The sequence below is a fragment of the Amphiura filiformis genome, chromosome 1, assembly GCF_039555335.1.
Source record: "Amphiura filiformis chromosome 1, Afil_fr2py, whole genome shotgun sequence".
NCBI lineage: Eukaryota > Metazoa > Echinodermata > Ophiuroidea > Amphilepidida > Amphiuridae > Amphiura > Amphiura filiformis.
The window spans coordinates 54,963,704-54,987,416 of NC_092628.1; the positions used below are offsets into that span (position 1 = coordinate 54,963,704).

Below are 23,713 nucleotides of genomic sequence, written 5' to 3' on the forward strand. Positions count from 1 at the left end.
CCGGTTAGAAACTTGAAAAAAAATCTTTAAAATTTCATCATCAATGTAAAAGGGGTAAGTGGTACCAACCTTATTGTGCTTGCTAATTTAATTAAGACTCGGTTGAAACAAAATTAAGATCGAATGCATTTTAGTGTCCAAAAAGGCAAAATTAACGTCAAAGTTCTGCCGAAATCGGCACCCTTGCGAAGGTTAATCGGGAACGAAAATATCCGACCTTTGCGATCAAAAACAAAAAATTACAACTTTAAACTTACTATTGGCAAAAGACATTATTACCAAACAATATAGAATAGAAAATTTGACATAATTTTCTCAAAATATTGAAGAAATTTGCTCACTAGACATCGAAAAAGTACGCAATCCAATTCCCGTTCAAACGAATACTGGACACTTCATCCCCTTCATCCCCTGGACACTTCATCCCCTGGACATTTCATCCCCTGGACATTTCATCCCCTCGTGTTAAAACGCTATTGTAGCGTTCTTTGAGCGTGACAGTGAATCAAGAATGCATATGAATATAATAATTGTTTAGAATCTTGAACTTAGAAGGAACTGATATAAGGAAATTAATAATCTTATTTATCCAATGTATGCACCGTATTCTGTGTGAGCTATCACCAGCTGATCACACGTATAATAATCGATCAATGTTGAATGGCAGCAGGGCCTATTAGACTATTTAGTTAATTCAATGAATTTACCTAAATTGAACAGTGCATACGCCAGCATATCTTTTGTTATTACTGTGAGTATTGTTATCATTATAATATTACTATTATTGTTAATATTATTAGGCTGTTAGGCATATTATTATTATTATCATTATTATTATTATTATTATTATTATTTACTGTGGGTTTTTGTTGTTGATAGCTCAGACTATTTATTATTATTTATGTTAAGTGTATTCTTTTTCCTGTTATTTATGTATTTATTATGTATTGTTTAATTAATTAATTTTATTTATTTATTTATTTATTTATTTATTTATTTATTTATTCATTTTATTATTATTTACTTAAAGTTGTTCATCTAACAAAATTAGTACATTTTTAATACTATTTAATATCTGTTTATTGTATATTGATTATATGTCTGCATATATATGGAAGGATCATGGCAATGTTTTTGTATTGTCCACTTGATGAGGTGATTAGCGCAATGTCATGTTATATGATAGGAACAATAGCTGAATGGTTACAGGAAGTTGAATTCTTTCAATCATTGACTGGTGTGCTATTAATCAATGGAATCTATATAACTATATAATCATTCGGGAATCTGTAATATAACCATAGTCTTATCACTGATAAGGTGCGATTAAAAGGTTCTAAAAGTAGTTAAGTACAAGGATAGTTAGAACTTACACTTGTAGGAGAATTAAATTAATACTAAGCGGTAAAGACTAAGGAGTACTATCATAAAATACTGGAATTCCATCAGTTCAACTGATAATAAATATCTGCATTATATTTGTTCTTTTCTCCTGTTTTTGCCCATTTATTTTTCTTACTTTCCTCCAAAGATCCCCTTCACCACCTCCAAAGATCCAATTTTTCTTGTTTTCACCCAAAAAGACATTTTTGCTCCCAAGACCATTTTGTGGGGACACTCTATACTGTTATAAGATCGGCAACCAAGTTTTAGAATATGGCTCAAAAAACTGCAGAAAGAACTGATTTTGGGGGTTTTCCGCACATGCATGTCATTTTACTATTAGAGTGCCCCCCCCTCCCCGGAAACTTTAAAGTTTGAACTACATGATTCCCGACAGAGTTTACACTCTGCATCTGTATGGATTACAATCCATAGCCCTTAAAGACCGGGTTATAAAAAATCGCACGACCGCAAATATTTAAATTTGATTTCTCTAAATTAAATTTTCTAGATTAATTTTCTAAAAGTAAGACAAACTCAGTTTCACCCCATACAAACTTGCTCCAAAATATTAATCAACATAATTTGTCAGTCGAGTGTACATGTAAGTCCTATTTGTTCACCTGAAGATCATGTGGTTACTTATTTTGTTTATTTAATTAATTTGTTTGTTTGTTTATTTATTTTTTAGGAACTATTGCATTTGTTTGTTTGTTTATTTATTTATTTTAGGAACTGTTGCATTAATCCAACAATTCAAACAACATGTATATATATTCCGGTCTGAAACTATTCAGACAATATTTTAAAAACATTATTAACATCAACAATTTGCAACAAACCCAAATTATGAAAAAATCACCACAGGGTAGTTTTATATTTCTCCATTTACGATCCTGCCCAAAAGTGTCTCCTTTTGATATACCACGTCACAACTAGATGTATTTTAATGGGGCTCAACTTTATCTGTGGTTTGATGTTTTCCTCATTTTTGACAAATGTTTCATTTCGAAAATACCTAAAGGATTAACGACTGGTAATGTAGTCTAAGCTATTTTCTATTTTCATCCCCCGTGCCAATGTATAATGTCATGTAGTTAGTGATATTTTTAATTAACCCCAAAACAACCTCTTTTTTTCGTAGGCCTACATCATGCATTTTTGTAGTTGATTTTCAAAAACAAAAAATAAATAAATAGATAACGACTGGTAATGTAGACTAACCTATTTTCAGCCACCGCCCCACTCCCCAGAGCCATGAAACGACATGTGGTTATGTTATTTTTAATAAACCCAAGTGAACCTGCATGAAAAGAGAAACTTGGCCCCCGGCAGCACTTTTTGTCGTCTTAAGCCACTTGTGAGAATTGATATGGGAATATTTTAAGGATAATCATGGGATTAAGCCCTTATATCAGTTATCTCCCACACATGTATCGACTTTAATTTGTTTCCCATTGTCATACTTGGATGCACACTGACCACAGAATGTTTTCTTTTTATTTGAATTAGTTGTTTGGAGGTTTTGTTTTGAAGGACCATTGACTATGACAGAATATCCAATTCAACAATTTTGAAGTTGGCTTTTCAAAAATCGCCTAATAGGCCTATTTAATGGATTTTGGGTGAGATTTTCAAAGTAGCCAAAATGTCACGAAATCGCTGGAGCACTTTGTTTGTCGCGGGACGGAAGTCAAAAGTCGCCCAATTGGGCGACTAAAACTAACAATATAGTTATATGTATATAGATTCCACTGATTGAAAGAGTTCAACTTCCTGTAACCATCGGCTGACGGCTATTGTTCCTATTGTATAACATGACATTGTACTAAATCTAATCACCTCATCAAGTGGACAATACAAAAATATTGCCATGATCCTTCCCTAGGGCCTATATGCAGACATATTTGAATTTGATCACTATAAGAATATAACATACTATCCACATAACAGATACATGGTTCCCATAAAAATGTAGGCCTACCGGTACTCATTTTGTTAGATGAACAACTAAGTAAATAATAATAATAAATAAATAAACAAACAAAATAAATAATAAATACATAAATTATAATAATTATAAATAAATTAACAGCTAGTATAGATACATAAACAATACACAATAAATACACAAATTTAACAGGAAGAAAGAGAAGAAATACACTTTAGCTTAAATAGTCCAGGCTAATATCAACAACAACAAAAACAAAGTAGGCCTATAATAATATAAATAATAATAAAAAAATATTAATGATAACGATAGGCCTACCCGGTAAAATAACAAAATAATAATACTTTTAATAATAATACTAGGCGTAATACTGAATTAGAATCATCCGTGTAGGGGCCTACACGCCGCTTAATAGGTAAATTGATTGCACTATTGCCATTCAACATCGATCGATTTTTTATACAGCGTGATCAGCTGGTGATACTGATAGCTCAGACAGAACACAGTGCATACATTGGATAAATAAGACTAATTTTAAATAAAGATATTATTTCCTTCTAAAGATCCTAAACAATTATTATATTCATATGCAATCTTTTTACTGTCACGCTCAAAGAACGCTACAATAGCGTTTTAACATGAGGGGATGAAATGTCCAGGGGATGAAAATGCGAGGGGATGAAATGTCCAGTTACCGTTCAAACGCGTGGTGGGAAACGTCGAAACTGAAAGTGCATAATCCCCACTATAGTACCTATCACATATGCATGCATGCATCAATGACATGTAAATTGTTAACAACATCCTTCAAAACAACCTTGCAGCAAAACAATCTGATTTGTACAAACTTGAATTCCATATTTTGTAAACAAACGTAACATGATTTATGTCATGGCTGCCGAATTCGACAATTTTGTGATAGACAACGACTACTATAACTGCAAAATATGAGGTATTCACAAATCGCATAACAATTTAAGTATGAGAATATTATACAGGAAACCTACCTCAATTTCCGAAGCCTTTTAGATGATCAAAATCTATCAAACAACCAAGTAAACAGCTGCTTTTCTAGACTGCCGATACAATGCAACGTGGATTTATCATAGAAAATTGGTGTACCTAAGTTTCTAGTTACTCTTTGGAGGTCAAATTCTCAAATCTAAATTTAAGTTTTTGATTAATTTATTTTGATGCATCTTGCACCTGGAAACAGTTGTTGATTAGAAATGTCATCAATAATTATTGAAAAATCACCGCAATAGTTATTTAATATCATAGGATAAATTTCCAAATTTATTTTATGTAAAAACACCACCGAAGAAAGTTCACCAAAGTTCACAACTCAGTTCTCAGCTGATGAGTTGACGAAAGAAATTCCATATGCTGTCCACACAAAAATATTGACATTAGCCGTGGCGGTGAGGTTACAGTACACCAGCGTGTGTGGTGACATAAACAACATTGCAGATTGAGTAAGCTTATAAAATAAATGGTCAATTCAATTGTCTGCCTTTCTGAAGATAAAAGGTGTGAGTCACAGAGATTGAAGCAGGCAGACAATAATCATGTTTCGATGCATTAGGGTAAGTTCACAAACAAGCTTGTTTTCTTGAAATTATGAATGAATGAAAATTGTAATTTCTGAGACTGAGTTAGCCCTAGAACTCTGGCCATAGTATCCGTTTTTACTTCTACTAGGGCCAGAGGCACTTACATTGAAAAATTTGTTGGAGATGCTTGAACGATCCAGTACAAAAAATGACAGCATTTCAATGCTTGATCGAGGTCACTAATTAACATGATAAAACCCACTTGAGAACACACAATCGCCGGTCATTTCTAAAGATGCATTTATACTCAATCGCTTTTGGAGAAACCTGAATCATACGCATGGTCAGTGTACTAAATCGCCGTCGTATTTGCCTGCTGAGCATGCGCATGATTCGCTGTTTTTCAAAAGCGACACGTAGGCCTATATTGACACCGTCTGTCGGTCAACGTTCTCTAAAATTGCACACATAACTTGTGTAGTTAGCGACAATGATTCAGTCTGGGTATAAACACAGCTTTACACAATGACTAATTTACATAGGCACAAAAGGCCGTGTTCATGTACCGTTACTCAGCAAAAATGGCAGAGTAGGTCCCGGATCTTCTGTACATGTTCCTATCTCCTCAACGTTATACCTTTCCAACAAGGAAAGAGATACGAAAGGCGAACGTCTAGACTGAGTCTCTGACTCTGAGCATGGAGGTATATAAATAAATGGAGAATGATCCAGCCAAGCCTCTTTTGTACTACGTTGGTTATGACCAATTATTGTTGAATAGGCAATTTCAGGTTTATATTGATTATGCTAAGCTGATTACATTGTGAAGTCTGTTTCACTGGCCATTGATTTCAATGGGGTAAAATGAAGTTTATACTTATTGGAAAGTGCTCATGTTTCATAAAATTTTGATATCAATGTGGTATATAATAACCTATATAGAACCTTGGTATCATCAGCCAAGTAAATGACTCATAAGTCACTGACAACTAATGAATATGTATATACTCACAGTCACATGATGACACTTACTAACTTATGTGAATATGGTTAAATAAACCAGTTGTTATATAGATGTTGAACCCAAATGATGTGTTACCAAATTCTCTACACCACATTCAACTACTGCGTGTTTATATTAATGTATGTATTAAGTGGAAATACACTACAACTGGCGACGAGGATTGTGAAATAAATTCAGTGAGCCTACTACACCAAGGATAACTGAGTCAATCCAGTAAAGTTGTATAGTGAAATACAACTATAAGAGAACATTGGACTTGTATATGAAATACAATAGTGAACTTCAACATTATCACAACCCGTGAGTAAGGACACGTAAAAATACCTGTGAGTGACTAAACTTAACCATGGCACCACCAGATACAACCAGGAATCCAGCTATCATTTTTGACAAATTTGATCCCGATGTGGAAGATTTTGAGTGTTATCAAGATAGACTGGAACAATATTTGCTGGTAGCAGGGATTGACAAGGAAGCTGATAGAGTTGCAACATTAATTTCTGTTATTGGAGCAAAATGTTATAGGCAACTGAGAGACATGTCAGCACCTACAAAGCCTAAGGATTTGAAGTTTAGCGAAATATGTGAAAAACTCAATGACTACTACAACCCCAAGAAAACAACTTTAGCAAATCGGTACAAGTTCTATCGTCGAATAAAGGAAGGAGAGTCCATCACAGACTTTTGGTGAGCCTAAAGAAACTTGCCCAGGATTGCGCATTCGGAAACTTTCGCGAAACTGCCATCAGAGACATTTTCGTATGTGGATTGAAGAACAAAGCAATCAAGCGTAGACTGTTCGCCAAGGAAGAAAGTGTAATAACTTTGGACAAGGTTGAGAAAATTGCAATCAGCATGGAAACAGCGGACAGGGAAACCGAAGAACTAAAGGACGACGATAAGAAGACAGCTGTAAAGCGAGTTGAACTGAGAAATATGAACTGCTACTGTTGTGGAAGGAACAATCATATGAAGAAAGATTGCAAATACAGAAGCTACACATGCGAGAACTGTGGACGGAAAGGACATTTGAGAGGTGTATGCCAAAGCAGCAAAGGGGGTGGTAAGAGTACAGATAGTAGTAAAACTAAGAGTACTAGTAGTAAGAAACATAGGCGTAAAAAGAGTACGTATTATAAGAAGAAATCAGGAGTTCACAAATTTGAGGATAGTGACAGTGAGTACAGTTCAAGTGATCAGGATGATAGTGATTTTACTGATGAAAGTAACGTTCACTTCATCAATGCTCTTGGATCCAAGCATGATGATCCCATAGTAACGAAAATGAGGATCAATGATGTATCAATGGAAATGGAAATTGATACTGGGTGTGGGAAAAGTTTGATATCACACCAGGAATTTCGGGAGAAGTTTGGGAGAATGCCCATACAGAAAACCTCTGTTAAATTCAAAACGATAACAGGAGAAAGCCTCAAAGTTCACGGGAAAGTAATGGTAAAGGTGAAAGGGGTAGATGGCAAATCAGAAAAAGTGCCTCTCTATGTGATTGGAGAAAAAGGGAAGCACTACCCTAGCCTTCTAGGCCGTGATTGGCTGACAAGAATCCAATTAGATTGGAAAAGGATATTTGATGTAAAGCGTGTTCAGACGAAACATGCCAAAACCAAGAGCATTGAAGAAGAAATTTCAATGTATGATGTATTCAAGGAGGGCGTGGCTGCATCAAAGATGTTAAAGTGAAACTAGAATTAGTAGAAGATGCAAAGCCCAAGTTTTACAAACCCAGGCCTGTGCCATTTGCACTTAAAGATAAGGTAGCAGATGAATTAGAAAAGATGGTGAAAGATGGAGTTCTAGAAAAGGTCGATTACTCCGACTGGGCAACGCCAATAGTCCCGGTAAGAAAGCCATCGGGAGATGTAAGGGTATGTGGTGATTACAAAATCACAATAAACCCTGTATTAAAAGCAAAAGAGCACCCACTACCAACACCAGATGAGTTACTGCTAAAACTTAACGGTGGCCAGAAATTCTCCAAGTTGGATATGTCAAGTGCATATCAACAAGTGCAACTTGATGAAAATTCCAGAGAATATGTGACAATAAACAGTCATTTAGGTCTCTTTCGATTCACTAGATTGGCATTTGGGATATCGAGTGCAACTGCAATATTCCAGGAATTAATGGAGAAAATTCTCACTGGTTTGGAAGGGGTAGCTGTGTTTGTGGATGATATTATTATTACAGGAATTAATGATGATGACCACAAGAAAAATCTGAAGGGTGTACTGCAAAGATTGAGTGACTGGGGGGTAAGACTGAAAAAGTCTAAGTGTACATTTATGAATGATAGTGTAGAGTATCTGGGATTCAAGATCGACAAGATTGGAATACACCCGACGCAAACGAAAGTTCAAGCGATCATTGATGCCCCAGCCCCCACAAACAAGCAAGAGCTACATTCCCTATGTGGAGGAATTAGCTATTACAGGAAATTCATTCCTGATTTGGCAACAATTATGGCCCCATTGAATGAGCTAAAGGGCCATAAGAAATTTGTTTGGGATAAGAAATGCGAAGATGCATTCAAGAAAGTAAAAGACAGACTAGTATCAGCTGACGTGCTGGTACATTATGACCCAAACAAACCACTGATTTTGGCTACTGATGCAAGTCCCTATGGTGTATCAGCTATTATTAGCCATTACGATTCTGACACAAGTTCGGACAGACCCATTGCTTATGCATCCAGGTCATTGTCCAAAGCAGAGAGAAATTATTCGCAAATAGAAAGAGAAGCACTAGCGATCATCTTTGGAATTCAGAAATTCCATCAATATCTATATGCGAGAAAATTCACTCTGGTAACAGACAATAAGCCATTGTCGCTGATTTTTGGACCAAAGAAGGGAATTCCAATCTTGGCGGCATCACGACTTATTAGGTGGGCAATTATGCTGGGAGGGTACACGTATGACATTAAATGCAAAACATCAGAAGATAATGCAAATGCAGATTTTCTATCTAGACTTCCAGTTCCCACAGATCAAAAGGATGAAAATCAAAGTTCAAGGGATGAGTTTACAACTTTTGGACAACAGAGGGACAGAGACAAACAAAACTCAAATTGACAATATTCCAATATCCAATCAAAAGCTCAAACGAGCAACTGAAAGTGACTTAATTCTGTCAAGAGTCAAGAATTTCGTACAACACGGTTGGCCTACAGAAGACTTAGGACCAGAGTACAATCAATTTGTTAGGAAGAAAAATGAACTATCCATTGAGGAGGGATGTTTACTTTGGGGTCTCAGAGTAGTAATTCCCAAGAAATTACAAGCAGCAATATTATCTGAACTGCACCAACAACACCCTGGTATAGTTCGCATGAAAGCACTGGCTCGAATGCATGTATACTGGCCTGACATTGATACTGATATTGAACAAACAGTCAGAGACTGTGAAAACTGCAGTCAAAACTCTGATCCAATCAAAGCAAATACAAACCCTTGGGTATGGCCAAACCATGCAGGCGCTAGAGTTCATGTTGACTTTGCTGGACCATTTCTGGACAGAATGTTTCTAATCATAGTAGATGCACATTCAAAATGGGCAGATGTTATTCCTATGAAAAGTACAACAACTGAATCAACAATCAAAGTACTCAGGAAAGTATTCACTGATTGGGGTTTACCACAGATTCTAGTATCAGACAATGGACCACAATTCATTTCAGATGAATTCCATAAGTTTCTGAAATCCAACTGCATAGAACATGTCAAAAGCTCTGTCAGACATCCTAGTTCAAATGGGGAAGCAGAAAGATTTGTGAAAACGTTCAAAACATCAATGAAAACCATGAAAAGTGATAAGGGCGATATTTATCAGAAACTAGCCCGATTTTTACTTTCGTATAGAACTACACCACATTCAACTACCAAAGAAACTCCTGCCAAGCTATTTCTAGGTAGAGAATTAAGAACCAGACTTTCTGCATTGAAACCAAACCTTGCAAATTCAATCCAAAAGAAACAAAGCAAAAAGGTGAAAGACAACAGAATTTTGGAAATAGGCGATCCAGTTCTAGTAAGGGATTACAGAAAGAATACTGACAAATGGACCAAAGGCATAATTATAGCAAAATTAGGCCCAGTAACATATCAAGTTGAAATGGGAGACCAAATTGTGTGGAAAAGACACATTGATCAATTAAAAAGCCTTGCAACATCAAAATTGGCTGAGTTCATTGACCAACAAAACCAGTCAGAAACAGGTGATGATTTAAGATTTGATGATTTGGAGCAAAAGAATGCAACATCCTTGAAACAAAAACCAAGACAGGATGAGCATGAAGCCAAGAAAAACCACAATCAGAAAACTTCATCTATCAAACAAAAACCAGTGATAGAAGAAATTCCAGCCACAGGTCAGTCACCTACCAAAAGTCAATCAAACTCAAAGAAGCAGATCAAATCCTCTGCACAAATTGAATCCAACCCAACAATTCCTTTGAGAAGGTCGAAAAGAATTATAAAACCTCCAGAGAAGTTAAATCTGTAAGAAGGTCACATAACAAATTACTTTGTATTATTTGTAAATCAAAATTACTCAAACATGTCAAATAGTCTCTAAGGGACAATTGAACAAATGGAACTGTTAAATGACTAAAGATTTATGGACTGTGATTTATGTAAACATAGTATTTGTATAGAAGTAGAAGACATTGTAGTAATAGAATTCAAGCAAATAAATAAGGGTTCTTAACAACTTTTATCCTACTAATACAATTATTGTAACAAATACATGTATAATACCAAACTTTGGAAAACATATTAAAGAAGGAAATTGTTAGAATAAACATAAGGAAGTACAAAATGTAGTTAAACACACATTATGAGTAACAAATTAAGAAGGTATTAAAGGTTAATAACATTTCAAAGAATAAATCAATCTTATGGAGGATATAAGAGCTATTAAGACATTCCAATTGAAAGAGTTTAAAACCATAACGACGTCAAATGCATCAAATGTATTCAACAGGTGTATATTTTGGCAAAAACATATCATAAGATGATTAGTCACAAATTGTTAAAATCAAGAAAGTAAAAAGGAAATTTTCTAAGAATTAAAATTTCTGTAGAAAACCACAAAAACAATTTATTTAAACCTCTGAACAGTGAACTTGATTATCTCTGTACAAAGTTTACACAAAAAACAAGAAATAAGACAACAACAAAAAACATCTCGATGTAATTTTTGAAGTATTTTGGAAAACAATTTTGAACAAATTTCAAAATAATTTTCGGGGGGAAATATTGTGGTATATAATAACCTATATAGAACCTTGGTATCATCAGCCAAGTAAATGACTCATAAGTCACTGACAACTAATGAATATGTATATACTCACAGTCACATGATGACACTTACTAACTTATGTGAATATGGTTAAATAAACCAGTTGTTATATAGATGTTGAACCCAAATGATGTGTTACCAAATTCTCTTCATTGCGTGTTTATATTAATGTATGTATTAAGTGGAAATACACTACAATCAAAATCTCATTTTCGCCAAAAATTGAGTGCTTAAATTGCATCAAGAAATCAGTCTTTTTGAAAAAAGAAACACCTTATCTGTTGTCATCTTGTGACTCCCTACATTTTGGTCATGAAAAATTGAATTATGACTTTTTTTTTCCAAAAGTTATAACCCCCCGTATATTTGGAACCCCTCCTCCAAAGAAAATGATAGCCCCTAATAATATTAATAATCATTTAGGCCTAAATACTGATAATTATTTATTATAAAATGGGAAGTTTAATGATGATGATTTAGGCGGCCTATACGATTTCATGACAATACAGAATTAAAAGTTTAAAAACAATAACATGACATATCCGTCATGGCACTCAATCAATTTGACCCGAAGCTTCAACCAAAATTATCACGGTTATCATACACTAAACTATGAGAAACTGCATGTTTAAACAAAGTATGTAGGGCCTATACATTCCGTATATCAATTTCTCTCTTGAAAAAATTGTCTGATCATCACTTTTGCTTGAATTTCGAAGTACTTCCGGTAAATTTTGCTCGCTCGTAACTCAAATGGCCCAAATTGGCCCAACATAATTTTTTCACAATCGGAAGGTAAAAATGTTTTGCTTTCATTTGCACTATATTTGAACTCCCTCAGACCCCCTTAAAAGCTTAATATATGAACATGAAAACTAAGTATATTTGTCAAGTTACGGCACAACTAGTGTAGAAAACAGTTTCATAACTTGAGAACAGAACATCCAAATTTCTTAGGGTTTTCGCACGATCATACATTGAAACTATAAGCTATCAAAACTGGTGACTTTGAACAGCTGATTGACTAGCTGACATCATTATACAGTCTCTTTTACAAGGCTTCCGGTACGGGTCAATGTAGGGTCAATTCCTATGAGGAAATTTTGGGAGTGACAATCAATGGACCATGGTAGAGGCTCATAACCATTGTGGAGACCCGGGGTACTCAGTACAAATGGTCATCGGGACGTGCCGCAAACATGGGTCGCATTTTGCCGCTTGGTATATCAATGACCCCTTATTTTTCCGTTTTTTGTGGTATACGCATGGGTAGTGAGTTGAAATTGGTATTGAAATGGGGTCTAAATCAGATTTTGGTATATCAATGGGTCGAAAATCTTTAAACTCTCTTGCATGAATTTCACGAAAATACTTGTCTGATCGTGTCCAAATAAGGTACATCGCTATCCAAATAAGGCAAATCAGAACCATACATTCAGAGCTGGGCAAATCAATTGATAGTCCGATTAGCAAACGTTGAGTTGTCATTGCAAACAGATGGCGACACTCTTCCGGTGTAGTATATGTGAGCCCAGCACTACTTCTGTTTACCCTGGCCAATTTTGATAAATCACTGAAATACTATCGTATCGAAGTTGCAACAGCAATTTTTTCATCGCTGTTTTTTAAGTCAGTTTTGTCTCTCGGAACTCGGGATCGCAAAATTTGAGCAAATTAACTGCCGATTTTTAAATGCATCGAATCATATAAATAGGTTTTATCAACAATCGGGTAAGTTTTTAGTGTAAAGTTGAGTGTTATTTTTGTTGCCTGTTTTCAGCTGACATGACACGCGACAGCACTGCCAAGATCATACACGATCGATATGCATGGGTCAAATTGATGTTGTTTTGGTTCGCGTAATTCAATGATAATTGCAATTGCATTGAACTTCTAGAAATGCATGAATATTAAAATAATTCGTTTAAAATTTCAATAAATCATGAGTGGGAAGAAAAAAGGTACTGTACAAAAAAATATAAATAAAAAATTCATGTTGATGTTCAAAATTTCTATTAATTTTTTTTTTCGTTCTTCTTTCACCATGCAGGGTATGATGGGGGGGGGGGCGGCACTGGCTGCACCACTGTTTTCGTGGTTTTTGTATTTTGTTAAATAAAATTTAAAATAAAGTGCAAGAATCATCTTTCCCTACACAATACTTGTTACAAACTAGGCTAGATATTGGCCCCTACAAGACAAACGACTGAAGGAAACTGAGAAAACAAAACAACAATAAATATATTTTGGATTTGTATTCATTACGAAATATGGGGTGGTGCAACAATTATCATTATGTGTACCCGGGGTGGTGAATTCTCAAAATGTTCTGCCAAAAATTGCTCCCCCCCTTTTGGCCTGCCAAAAAATCTTTGCCCCCCTATAATTCACCACACCGGGGGTACACAGAATTATTGCACCACCCCTAACAAACAAAATAATAATAATTAATAAATGATAGACCCTTGATAGAACCTAGAATAAAAGAATTAAAAATACTGTAAACAAGAAATAAAAAATATGATATGAAAATTTGTTATGGTATTCTAAACGTACATGTATAGTGGTATATGGATGGGTCAGTATATGGGGTTGGTATAGCAATGGGTGGTATTTTTGTCTTTTCAACTGGTATAGTCATGGGTGTCTATTCTATGTTGGTATATGCATCGGTAGTAAAAATCAGGTTTGAAGTGGTATAGCCATGGGTCCTACGTCAAAATCTTCGGAGGCACACCCCTACCCAAAAAAAATTTGAGTACCCCCCCGGGTGTGGAGATCAATAGCTTGGCTGAAGTGGCTGGTCAATTCAAGTTTGGTGACTCATTGAATAGAGGTAACGGGATAATCTCCACTTAGGAGATTAGAATTAGCGATCATTCTCCATTTATTTAAATACCTCCATGCTCTGAGTCTCTACTCTAGACTAGACTCAGCCTCTCCAGGTTTTTTCAGTTTGGTTGGGATATTTATTTTATCATGTTTTAAAAAATATCAATGACAATGATTCAACAAAATCACCGAAGCTGGACCTAGTCTTATATGCGAAGTGCAACTTGCAAGGCATTCCAGTCAGGGCTAAATATAGACGTTCAATTTTCGTATCTCTTTCCTTGTTGAAAACAATGGCACACCAGGCTCAACGGCACACCAGGCGATCAAATGCAAACTCATTTACTCAAATCCAAGCTCGCACCGATATCTACAAATTTTCTTATGTACCGTGGACAGTAAATACTGGAACGATTTACCCCACACCATAACTGATATACATGTAAGCAATCCAGATCAGTTTAAAGAGGCATTACATGCATGTACACAACTATTTTAAATCCAAGGAAGCTACATGTAACATTTAATAAGAGACTAAAAACATTTCACGCATGCGCAATAATCCTGCTTGTTTGTCTTCCACCTGGAATGTTAAGCAGTACCCAGAAGAAGAAGAAGAAAAGGTAGGCCTATAACGTTGTGGAGATAGGAACAGGGTACCTACTCTGCCATGTTTGGCTGAGTAACGGTACATGAACACGGTCTTTTGTGCCTATGAAAATTAGTCATTGTGTAAAGCTGCGTTTATACCCATGGGTTACTCATCATCAGACTGAGTCATTGTCGTTTACAACTGCACAAGTTATGTGTAATTTTAGAGAACATTGACCGACAGAGGGTGTCAATATAGGCCTACGTGTTGCTTTTGAAAAACAGCGAATATGCATGCTCAGCATGCAAATACGACGGCGATTTAGTACACTGATCATGCGTGCGAGTCAGCGCACGGCCTGGCGCAGGCGCACTACGGCGCAGCACTATGATGGTAAAAACTAGCACATGGAGAGGCTGATGTTAAAAATGATCAATGGCAATATAATCAACCAATGATCTGTCTAGAATTTATGTATGAGTGATATAAAGCAAAATAGCGCACATATGACTACAGTAAGAAAGGAACTTTAAACTTGTATTTTTGACAAATCTTTTCTGGATGAATAAGAAGCGAAATAATATGTATCATATTCTGAAGTTTGAACCTTTCTGTCCCCACTTTGTATCATATATTTGCTATGTACCAGTCAGTTAATACAAGTTTGTCCAAATGTGTACAAACATTTGATGTTTAAATATTGAATATGAACACATGTACACTCGTGCACATAGGTTATGTGATCCTACTTACTTTGTTTTTCATTCACTTATATGCAGCAATTAGTAGTGCAGACATCCAGGAGTTGTAGGGTCAGGTCTAGCATTCACACATCAGCTGTAACCAACACACCACTTGTGCCAATAGTTATAGAACAAACAGTAAGTATTATAAAAGAGGGCTACATTTCATTTTCAGAGGCTAGACTCTCTGTTTCATACCTTGTATGTATTGATAAATTGCACTGATAGGGAGTATTCACAATGTCCTCATCAGGTATTATCCTCCAAAATGCTGGAGTTCAATGCAATTCACTTGCTACACCTGGGCTGCCAATGGATTATTCCCATCTGTGGTACGGTATTGTTCTCTGCACTGTTTTGGAGGCAATTAACCTTAAGACCTCTTGTGAAAGCGTCCTGTTCAAGTAAAATTCTTAAGTTCATTTTCATTCATAATCATGTCCCAAAGCATTTTTTTTAATCACAGGGCCGTGGAGAAAGGGCGTATGATATATACTCAAGATTATTGAAGGAGAGAATAGTTTGCATCATGGGACCGGTAAGTATTTTGACAATGGTTGTAGCATCAGCATTTGGATTTTTAACAAATAAGTTTGCTATGTTTCTGAGGTTTTGAATGAAACGTTTAATTATGACATTTCATTCATACGATTGAAATATGTAGTCAAACAGGTATGTGATGTTTATAACACTGTTTGTACAATTTGGCATATTGGATGTTCAGAATACATCAAGATGGGATAACCAACCTCGGTCACAACCAACGGAGTGCACATATTGGCGACATAGGTGCTGGAATTAAGGGTGGACGAGGTATTGTTGGTCGAAGCAACCTAAAAATCGATTTTCATTATCCAGATCAATATATTATTGAAAAATAACACCTTGATGTTTTGCAAAAGTTCATTCTACAAATTGTATACTTTGCAAACTTGCTTAATTTATTGTTGTTAATGAGTTATGTACGTTTTAGTTTTACAAAAGTGTTGTTGTTTCAGCCTCTTTACAACGTAACTCAAGAACCGCAGCACTTATAAAAGTATATCTGTGATATTGTAATTCTTCTGCACACTCGCTATGAATTGAGCAATGCAGTTTTTGCCAAAGCTCACTACCATACCATTCGTAAGATGCTGTGAACTACCAAATCACAACAGTTTAAAATAATTAATAACCTTAATTATTGGTTACTTCATTCGTTCGACTCAAAATAAAAGAGGACATATTTGACAGTGAAAACTAACATTTTGTGGAAAAGAAATCAAATTTATTTTTTGTAGAAATGTTGCTTTAATTGTTTATATAACTGCAGTGTTTATTGTGCTTTATACTATTTTCTGCATATTGTTTGCTAAACGCTTTTTGCTAATATGTTTCTTGCACATATACATAGAGGCTTTTTTGGAGTTTTATGCCTAATAAGTGTAATTTTATATTATTATCATGCACTGCATTTGCAAATTTTTACAGGTAAATGATGACATAGCAAGCTTGGTGATAGCACAGCTACTATTTCTACAATCAGAGAGTAATAAAAAGTCTATACATATGTACATCAACAGTCCAGGTAGGTACACATAAACAACTTGGTCAAAAGTGACTTTTTGCATGCAAGCAATTTTTGGGTGGGGGAGGGGAGGTCCACATTTTAAAAATCCTGCAATGTCCCCTGCAAAAATTGTGGGTACATCATACATGCCTGGTTCACACTTTATTTTTAAGGTTTTCTTTGGAAATCTTTATATTTTGTGCTATGCAAGTCTCTGAATCTGGCTGGGAATCTATGCAACTGCTGGTTCCCACCTGAGACTAATATTAGTCACATGTTCAAACATTGGTACTGACTTTTTGATGTGTACCGTGTAAGCCAATGGGAACTTAGGGTTAGGTTAGAATTAGGGACCAGTGTTACACAATTCGACACAACCCTTAAAGCTAGATAAGACGAGCCATTGTCCACTCTTCTGCATAGGCTCTACTTCCCAACTTGATGAATAAAACTTTGTATTCTAGCTGTCAGTATGGATTTTTTATAACAATCCCACAAATGTCTGTGTTCAATGACAAATATAGGTGGTCAATTACCCAACACATGTGATCACCCTTGATACATATCAAAACTGAGAAGTGGCAGCACACAAACTCACAAAAGATGATCTGCTTACATACAATCTGCTATAGACATCATCAGATGGAATCTGATATGGAAGTTGTGAAGTTTGGTGATTGTGATATGACAAGTGGCTCAGCACACTGTGCAGAGATGGTACACAGTTTCTAGTAGTTAAGTGATTGCAAAATATAAGCAAGTCATGATAAGCATTTATTTATTATTCCAATTTGCTTTTCTTTGTTTGTCCTTGCAGGTGGAGTTGTTACATCAGGCCTGGCTATCTATGATACTATGCAGTATGTGTTACCTCCAATAGCTACATGGTGTGTAGGTCAGGCCTGTAGTATGGGTTCCTTACTTCTTACAGCAGGAACACCAGGCATGAGACATAGTCTACCAAATGCTAGGATAATGATTCACCAGCCATCAGGACAAGCAGTTGTAAGTACAGTATGTCCTAAATAAAATGGCACATTATAAATGCCTAATGTATTTATGTATGCATGTCCTACCAAAGACATTCAATAATAAGATTATGAATGTTTTGAGTCATCCAGTAGTAAAAAATAGACAAAAATATGAATAAAATACTGGACTCACCAACAATTTTTTCAGTAACGTTGCGACCCGTTCACCGGGTCTTCATCAGACTGTGCAGAGACTTGACTGGTGGTTTGGTCACATGATGGTAATGCTTTTCGAAAAAGCCACCACAACCAGAGACACCCCACAACAAAATAACACGGGAGATGTCACAGCTAGCAAAGCCAGAGTTACAATACCTTACTCCACAGGCCTTTCAGAGAGAATTAAAAACACTTTCAAGGCATTCGGCGTTACCTCCTACAAGCCCTCTAATAATTTACGGAGCAAACTGGTGCACGTAAAAGACAAAATTAAAAAAGACAAGCAGTCTAACCTAGTTTATGGACTCACATGCTCTGAAACTAGCTGTGCCCAGTCTTATGTAGGAGAGACAAAACAGTCTATTAAAGCTCGCTTCAATCAACACCGGAGAGGAAGTTCCAACGAAAACCAGGACTCCGCAGTCTTCACCCATTCAAAACTCTCTGGCCACCAATTCAATGCCGACGACATCGTAATCTTTGACAAGGAGGAGAGGTGGTTTGAGAGGGGAGTGAAAGAATCCATCCGGGAAAGAGCTGAGCAGCCAGCACTCAATAAGAAGGGGAGGGCCTCCATTTCCTGCTATCACACGCCTGGGACCCACAGTGAAACTACTTCCTCGCCGATTACCATCACGTAACCAAACCACTAGTCAAGTCTCTGCACAGTCTGATGAAGACCCGGTGAACGGGTCGCAACATTACTGAAAAAATCGTTGGTGAGTCCAGTATTAGATTCATATTTTTGTCTACATAAAAAATAATACTTAATAGTGGTGTGTTAAAATTGTAGCTCACACAAATCCTCATCTCCTCAGGAATTTAGTGTCTCTCACACAAATATCTGCTGAGTTGCAACTTGACATTACAAACAATAAGCCATAAGTTGGGAGGACATAATATAATTTCACAAGTGTTTACTTGCAGTATACTATGTTTGGGCATGTTGAATGTCTCTGTCCATGGATCATTTCCTTCCCAATTGAAATTTTGATCACCAAACATGATGGCTGTAGATACAATATTATAATGTAATCTTTTTCTGGGACATACAGTGCATGTTGATATTGTAATGGTGGTGTGGAATTGGCTGCACAGAAAGCTATGTAGCTTGACCTTACAATTGAAAAAGTATAGTAGCAATGATGGGTGTCAGGGAGGGGAAATGTCAAAAAAGGTAGCTTGCTAGTTTGGTGGGATACCAGTCATGGCATAATCAGAGATTGTACTACATACTCCGATACTTACTTTCCATAATCTCTTTCTCTTTCCAACATATAGGGTCAAGCTACAGACATCCAAATTCAAGCAGAAGAAATTCTGAAACTCAAGCACCAGATTAATAACCTGTATGTGAAGCATACCAAGCAACCTATTAATATTATAGGTAAGATATATATAATAGCACATGAAGGAATCATGTTTATTGAACTATGTAGTGCAATTGGGAGTCCCAACTACGCAACTCAATCTGAGGACAATGACATCATACTTTGAACAATAAGTCTTGATATCAATATGCTTGTCTTGTCTTGTCTTGTGCTGGTACTACTCATCACCCCCAAAATTGGGAGTCAACCGAGTAGGGTACGTGAGGCACACTGCGACTGCAGACTAGTTGTTTTGCAGGTGGTTCTTTGTTGCTTGCTTGAAGGATTCTTTGTCGTCGATGTTGGTTAGGTTAGATGGTAGTTTATTCCAGTCAGTTATTGTACGGGGGATAAAGGAGTATTTGTAGCAGTTTTTATTTGTTGAAATTGGGAATTAATCTTACATAGCCTAAGTCTTCATAGCAATATGCTGAATTTTACGAAGCTCTGTTGTGGCAGTAGCTAGTTTCTGCTTCAAATGAACTGTTATCCCTGTCTTATTACACAAAGTATGCATTCCGATGTCCATACATTTTTATATTGTATGTATAGACAAATCCAATTTCATGCATTTCTACACCTCAATGGCAGCCATAGCTGGGTCCCCGTTGCGTCCACAGACATGCCAACTAGTACGGTTTCACCATATTTTTTACGGTAAAGCATGAAAAATATGGTGGTACGGTTAGCTCCCAAAAAATATGGTATTCGATAACCCTGACCAAAATAATAATAAGTCATGCCTCAAAAAGATAAACGGCTGCACTAATAGACTACCGATCTGAATTGACATCGTATTGACCTGCATGGTGACGTAGCTGTCATTTGATTGGTTGATATTTGTGAACAATGCGTCAATTTGCCCTTGTCGACCAATCGGCACGTTTGTCTTAAAAAGTACTACGTGGCATTGTAGATGTGAGCGCTATGCTGGTTCAATGCATCAAAGCACTCGTGGTGTGTGTTTGTTTTGACTTTTCGTTCATGTGTGATACCAAAAACGTAAATAATGGCATCCAAATTCAAAAGATAGGAAGAACCTGGAAGAGAACGGTGTTTTAAGGACAAATACGCTGTGAAATGGAGTTTTATTGTGAGGAATAGGAAAGACATTCAGAGCACGAGATGCACAACATGTGATTTGTAGAAAATTTACGAATTTACAAGAATATGGTTGTGGGGTGCAAAATTCCTTTTTTTTTGGTTGTCCGAGTACGGCAAACTGGATTTCAAAGTTGGCATGGCTGGGTCCATCCCTCCTGAAATGTGAAATGATGCGGCTTGGCGGGGACAAGTGCATGTGAATGTGAAATGATGCGGCTTGGCGGGGACAAGTGCATGTGAATGTGAAATGATTCGGCTTGTCGGGGACAAGTGCATGTGAATGTGAAATGATGCGGCTTGGCGGGGACAAGTGCATGTGAATGTGAAATGATGCGGCTTGGCGGGGACAAGTGCATTCCATCACTTGTGTTACACGTAGACAAAAGAATGATAAAAGTTTACAACACACATCAATTTTGAAGTGGCTTTAATCCTCCCAATTGGGCAGTCACAACACCAGTTTGGTGTAGAGGGGACCCAGTAATGGCTGAATGAATTCTGACCATCACTTGGCTCGTTGAATTTGTCTCTAGGAGTTTCAAGGACCTGGTTATCACAGGATGATTTCACACAAAAGGATCCAATATCTGTCTCATTTGCCTCTAAATTCAAATCCCAACAGTCTGACGGAAAACAAGGTCTGATTCTCCCCCCAGATTGCAGTTATGAAGACTAATTATTAGTCTTCATAATTGCAATCTGTGTCTTCCCAACTTCACTTGTTTTGGGGGGCAAGAACTATAATTGGACAAAGTTGTATAAATGGAGGTTCCCATCAATGGATTACACATTTTCTTCTCTGTTGGCATTCTTTCAACCCCTCCCAATTTTAGTATTGTAAATAATAGTGTCATAGTATAATCGGTTTAAGACAAACATGAGTTTCCTGTCACCAATCGGCATCGGTTTTTGCATAAAATTATCATGATAGTGTTCCAAGATGACATGTTCCATGTTGACATGTTCTACACATGATCACCACTTATGTCATAGGGTAAAGCCTCTGAATAATGATCTGACAGTCTAACAAAATAGTGGCCATGTCCATCACCATGATCACCAAAGGAATGTGATGGGAAACTCACAATTGACTTTGCTTGGCCTAAAAAATAGCCTTTGGCAACTTGGTCTAAAAATATGTGACATCTATGCAGGGTGTTCCACAATGATTAGACTCGGTACTATTGAACATTTGTTAATAATTATAAAAGGTATTTTGTAGACCCACGTCATCAATGTGCCTGCCTATACATCGTTCAGCTTGTCTTAGATGAGACTCATAGCATCATGGATTAATATGGAATGGTGCACATGCAGTTGCAGCACCTACGGGCGTAATTGTGGAATATGCACCTAATACATGTTGAACAATGTATAGCATGCCCGGGGGGATCACTCACATAAATGGTCTGTACGCATGCGTGACAAAAAAAACAAGTAAAAGGGGATGTTTTTTAGGCAAGGCAAGTTCTGCTAGCGTGACGCGTTTAGGGTCTAAAAACAGTGATTTTCAAGAATAAGGGTAGTTTTCTGAAACTGGACAACTTGTTTTGGGGTACCTTTTCAAATTTTTGGTAAATTATGAGTCCAAAAAGGGTACATTTGTTGCATTTTCACCAGCCAAAAACTCATTAGTTTCTGCACTAAATTACCTTATTAAGGGGCTAAATTTGCTGGTAGGGTAAAACTCGTTTAGGGGGTGTTTGAAAAAAATTTGGTCACGCATGCGTACACTGTCATATTTTAGTCCCCGGGATAGCATGCCCACACTATGAGAGTATTGTGCTTAACATTTGACTTGACTGTATAGATCATTTGCCATGTGGCTTTTTGTATCATAAAAAGTGATTGAATTGTTATTTGTAAAACAATGGATAGTATCTTGGTGCAGATTATTCAACCAGTAGTTTAAAACATTATTTTTTAAATTAATCTGAACTTTAACAACAATTTTCAACTCATTTTGCTATGTTGCATCTGATACCATCAGACTTGATCAACTATATTTTGTTCAACTTGATGTCACACCATCGGCAATCAGATGCCTGATTGAGTCCGATTGTATTGGATGCAATGTAGCAAAGTGAATTACCTTGGTGAATTACTAATTCTAGTTCCAGTTCAGATTAATTAAACAAATAAAACAATTCATGAAGCAAGTTTTATTTTATATACATGTATACCATTTCAGTATTATGATATTAACTTGCTTTAATACTTGTTTATGTTTATTTTGCAGCTGAATCCATGGAGAGGGATCGATTCATGAGCCCACAAGAAGCCCTGGATTTTGGTTTGATTGATCAGGTCTTAGAACACCCACCTTTACCAGAAGAAGATGGCAAGAATAAGGATAATACTTCATAACACAGATTTGATTGATAATGAACTAGTATTAATATGGCACATCCAGTACTGCCCAAAAATAAAACTGTGAAATGATAATAATTGAGATATAGCAATCAACACTAATACTGAGATGCAGATGTAAACTAGTTTGGTTGTTCTAAAATCCTGGCCATTGAAATATGAAAAAACTCTCTCCTCTCTCTCTGATGAAGGGGCAGTGGCAGCACCAGGAATTCTTTTTAGGAGGGGGGCATTGGGGGAAAAGTGAATTCCGGGGGTGGGGGCAAAATTTACAAATTTTGTGCGAAATTGCTGCAAAAAGTGAAAATTTATTTAATTTTTGGGTTTTGCCTCGAAAGTGGGGCCCATAATGCTGCCACTGCGAAGGAGTCATAGTCCAAAACTGGCTTATTTTATACAATTTTTTATTCTATTTATCCAGATTTCCTCACTCAATTATTTTCTTCTTCTATGTAGTCTGTCACCCCATGCTTGCACTCCTCGTGAGGTGCTGATATGCTTTAAGAACCTGTACTGTGGTCACTGATCAGGAGGCTATTGGTGTTGTTTCTGATGCTGATTAAAATTGGTTCTTCAGATGTACAAGTTAGCAAATATCTATGAGTATGATTGTTAACATTATTTGTTGTTACTTTATTTATTTAAAAAGATAAATTTGTTTTTAGAAGTCCTTCAGAAAAAGACCCATAGGGTGCAAATAAAAAATAATTGAAAGGTATCAGCAATTTGTTAC

At 36.4% G+C, this 23,713-nt stretch overlaps 2 protein-coding genes across 2 annotated transcripts in view; one reads left to right on the forward strand and one right to left on the reverse strand.

Annotated features, from left to right (window-relative positions):
• LOC140149029 (small glutamine-rich tetratricopeptide repeat-containing protein beta-like) overlaps positions 1–4,451 on the reverse strand; it is a 29,540-nt gene extending 25,089 nt beyond the window's left edge. Inside the window, exon 1 of the mRNA XM_072171179.1 lies at positions 4,342–4,451. The gene's annotated coding sequence lies outside the window, so the exon portion shown is untranslated. The remainder of the gene's footprint in view (positions 1–4,341) is intronic.
• A 233-nt stretch (positions 4,452–4,684) lies between these two features.
• Positions 4,685–23,574, forward strand: LOC140149039 (ATP-dependent Clp protease proteolytic subunit, mitochondrial-like). The gene is made up of 7 exons (XM_072171190.1): positions 4,685–4,920; positions 15,434–15,535; positions 15,864–15,935; positions 16,868–16,964; positions 17,764–17,951; positions 19,418–19,523; positions 22,850–23,574. Exons 1-7 carry the CDS (start codon positions 4,903–4,905, stop codon positions 22,975–22,977), a joined length of 711 nt encoding a protein of 236 aa, XP_072027291.1. The 5' UTR covers positions 4,685–4,902; the 3' UTR covers positions 22,978–23,574.
• Positions 23,575–23,713: the final 139 nt, after the last annotated feature.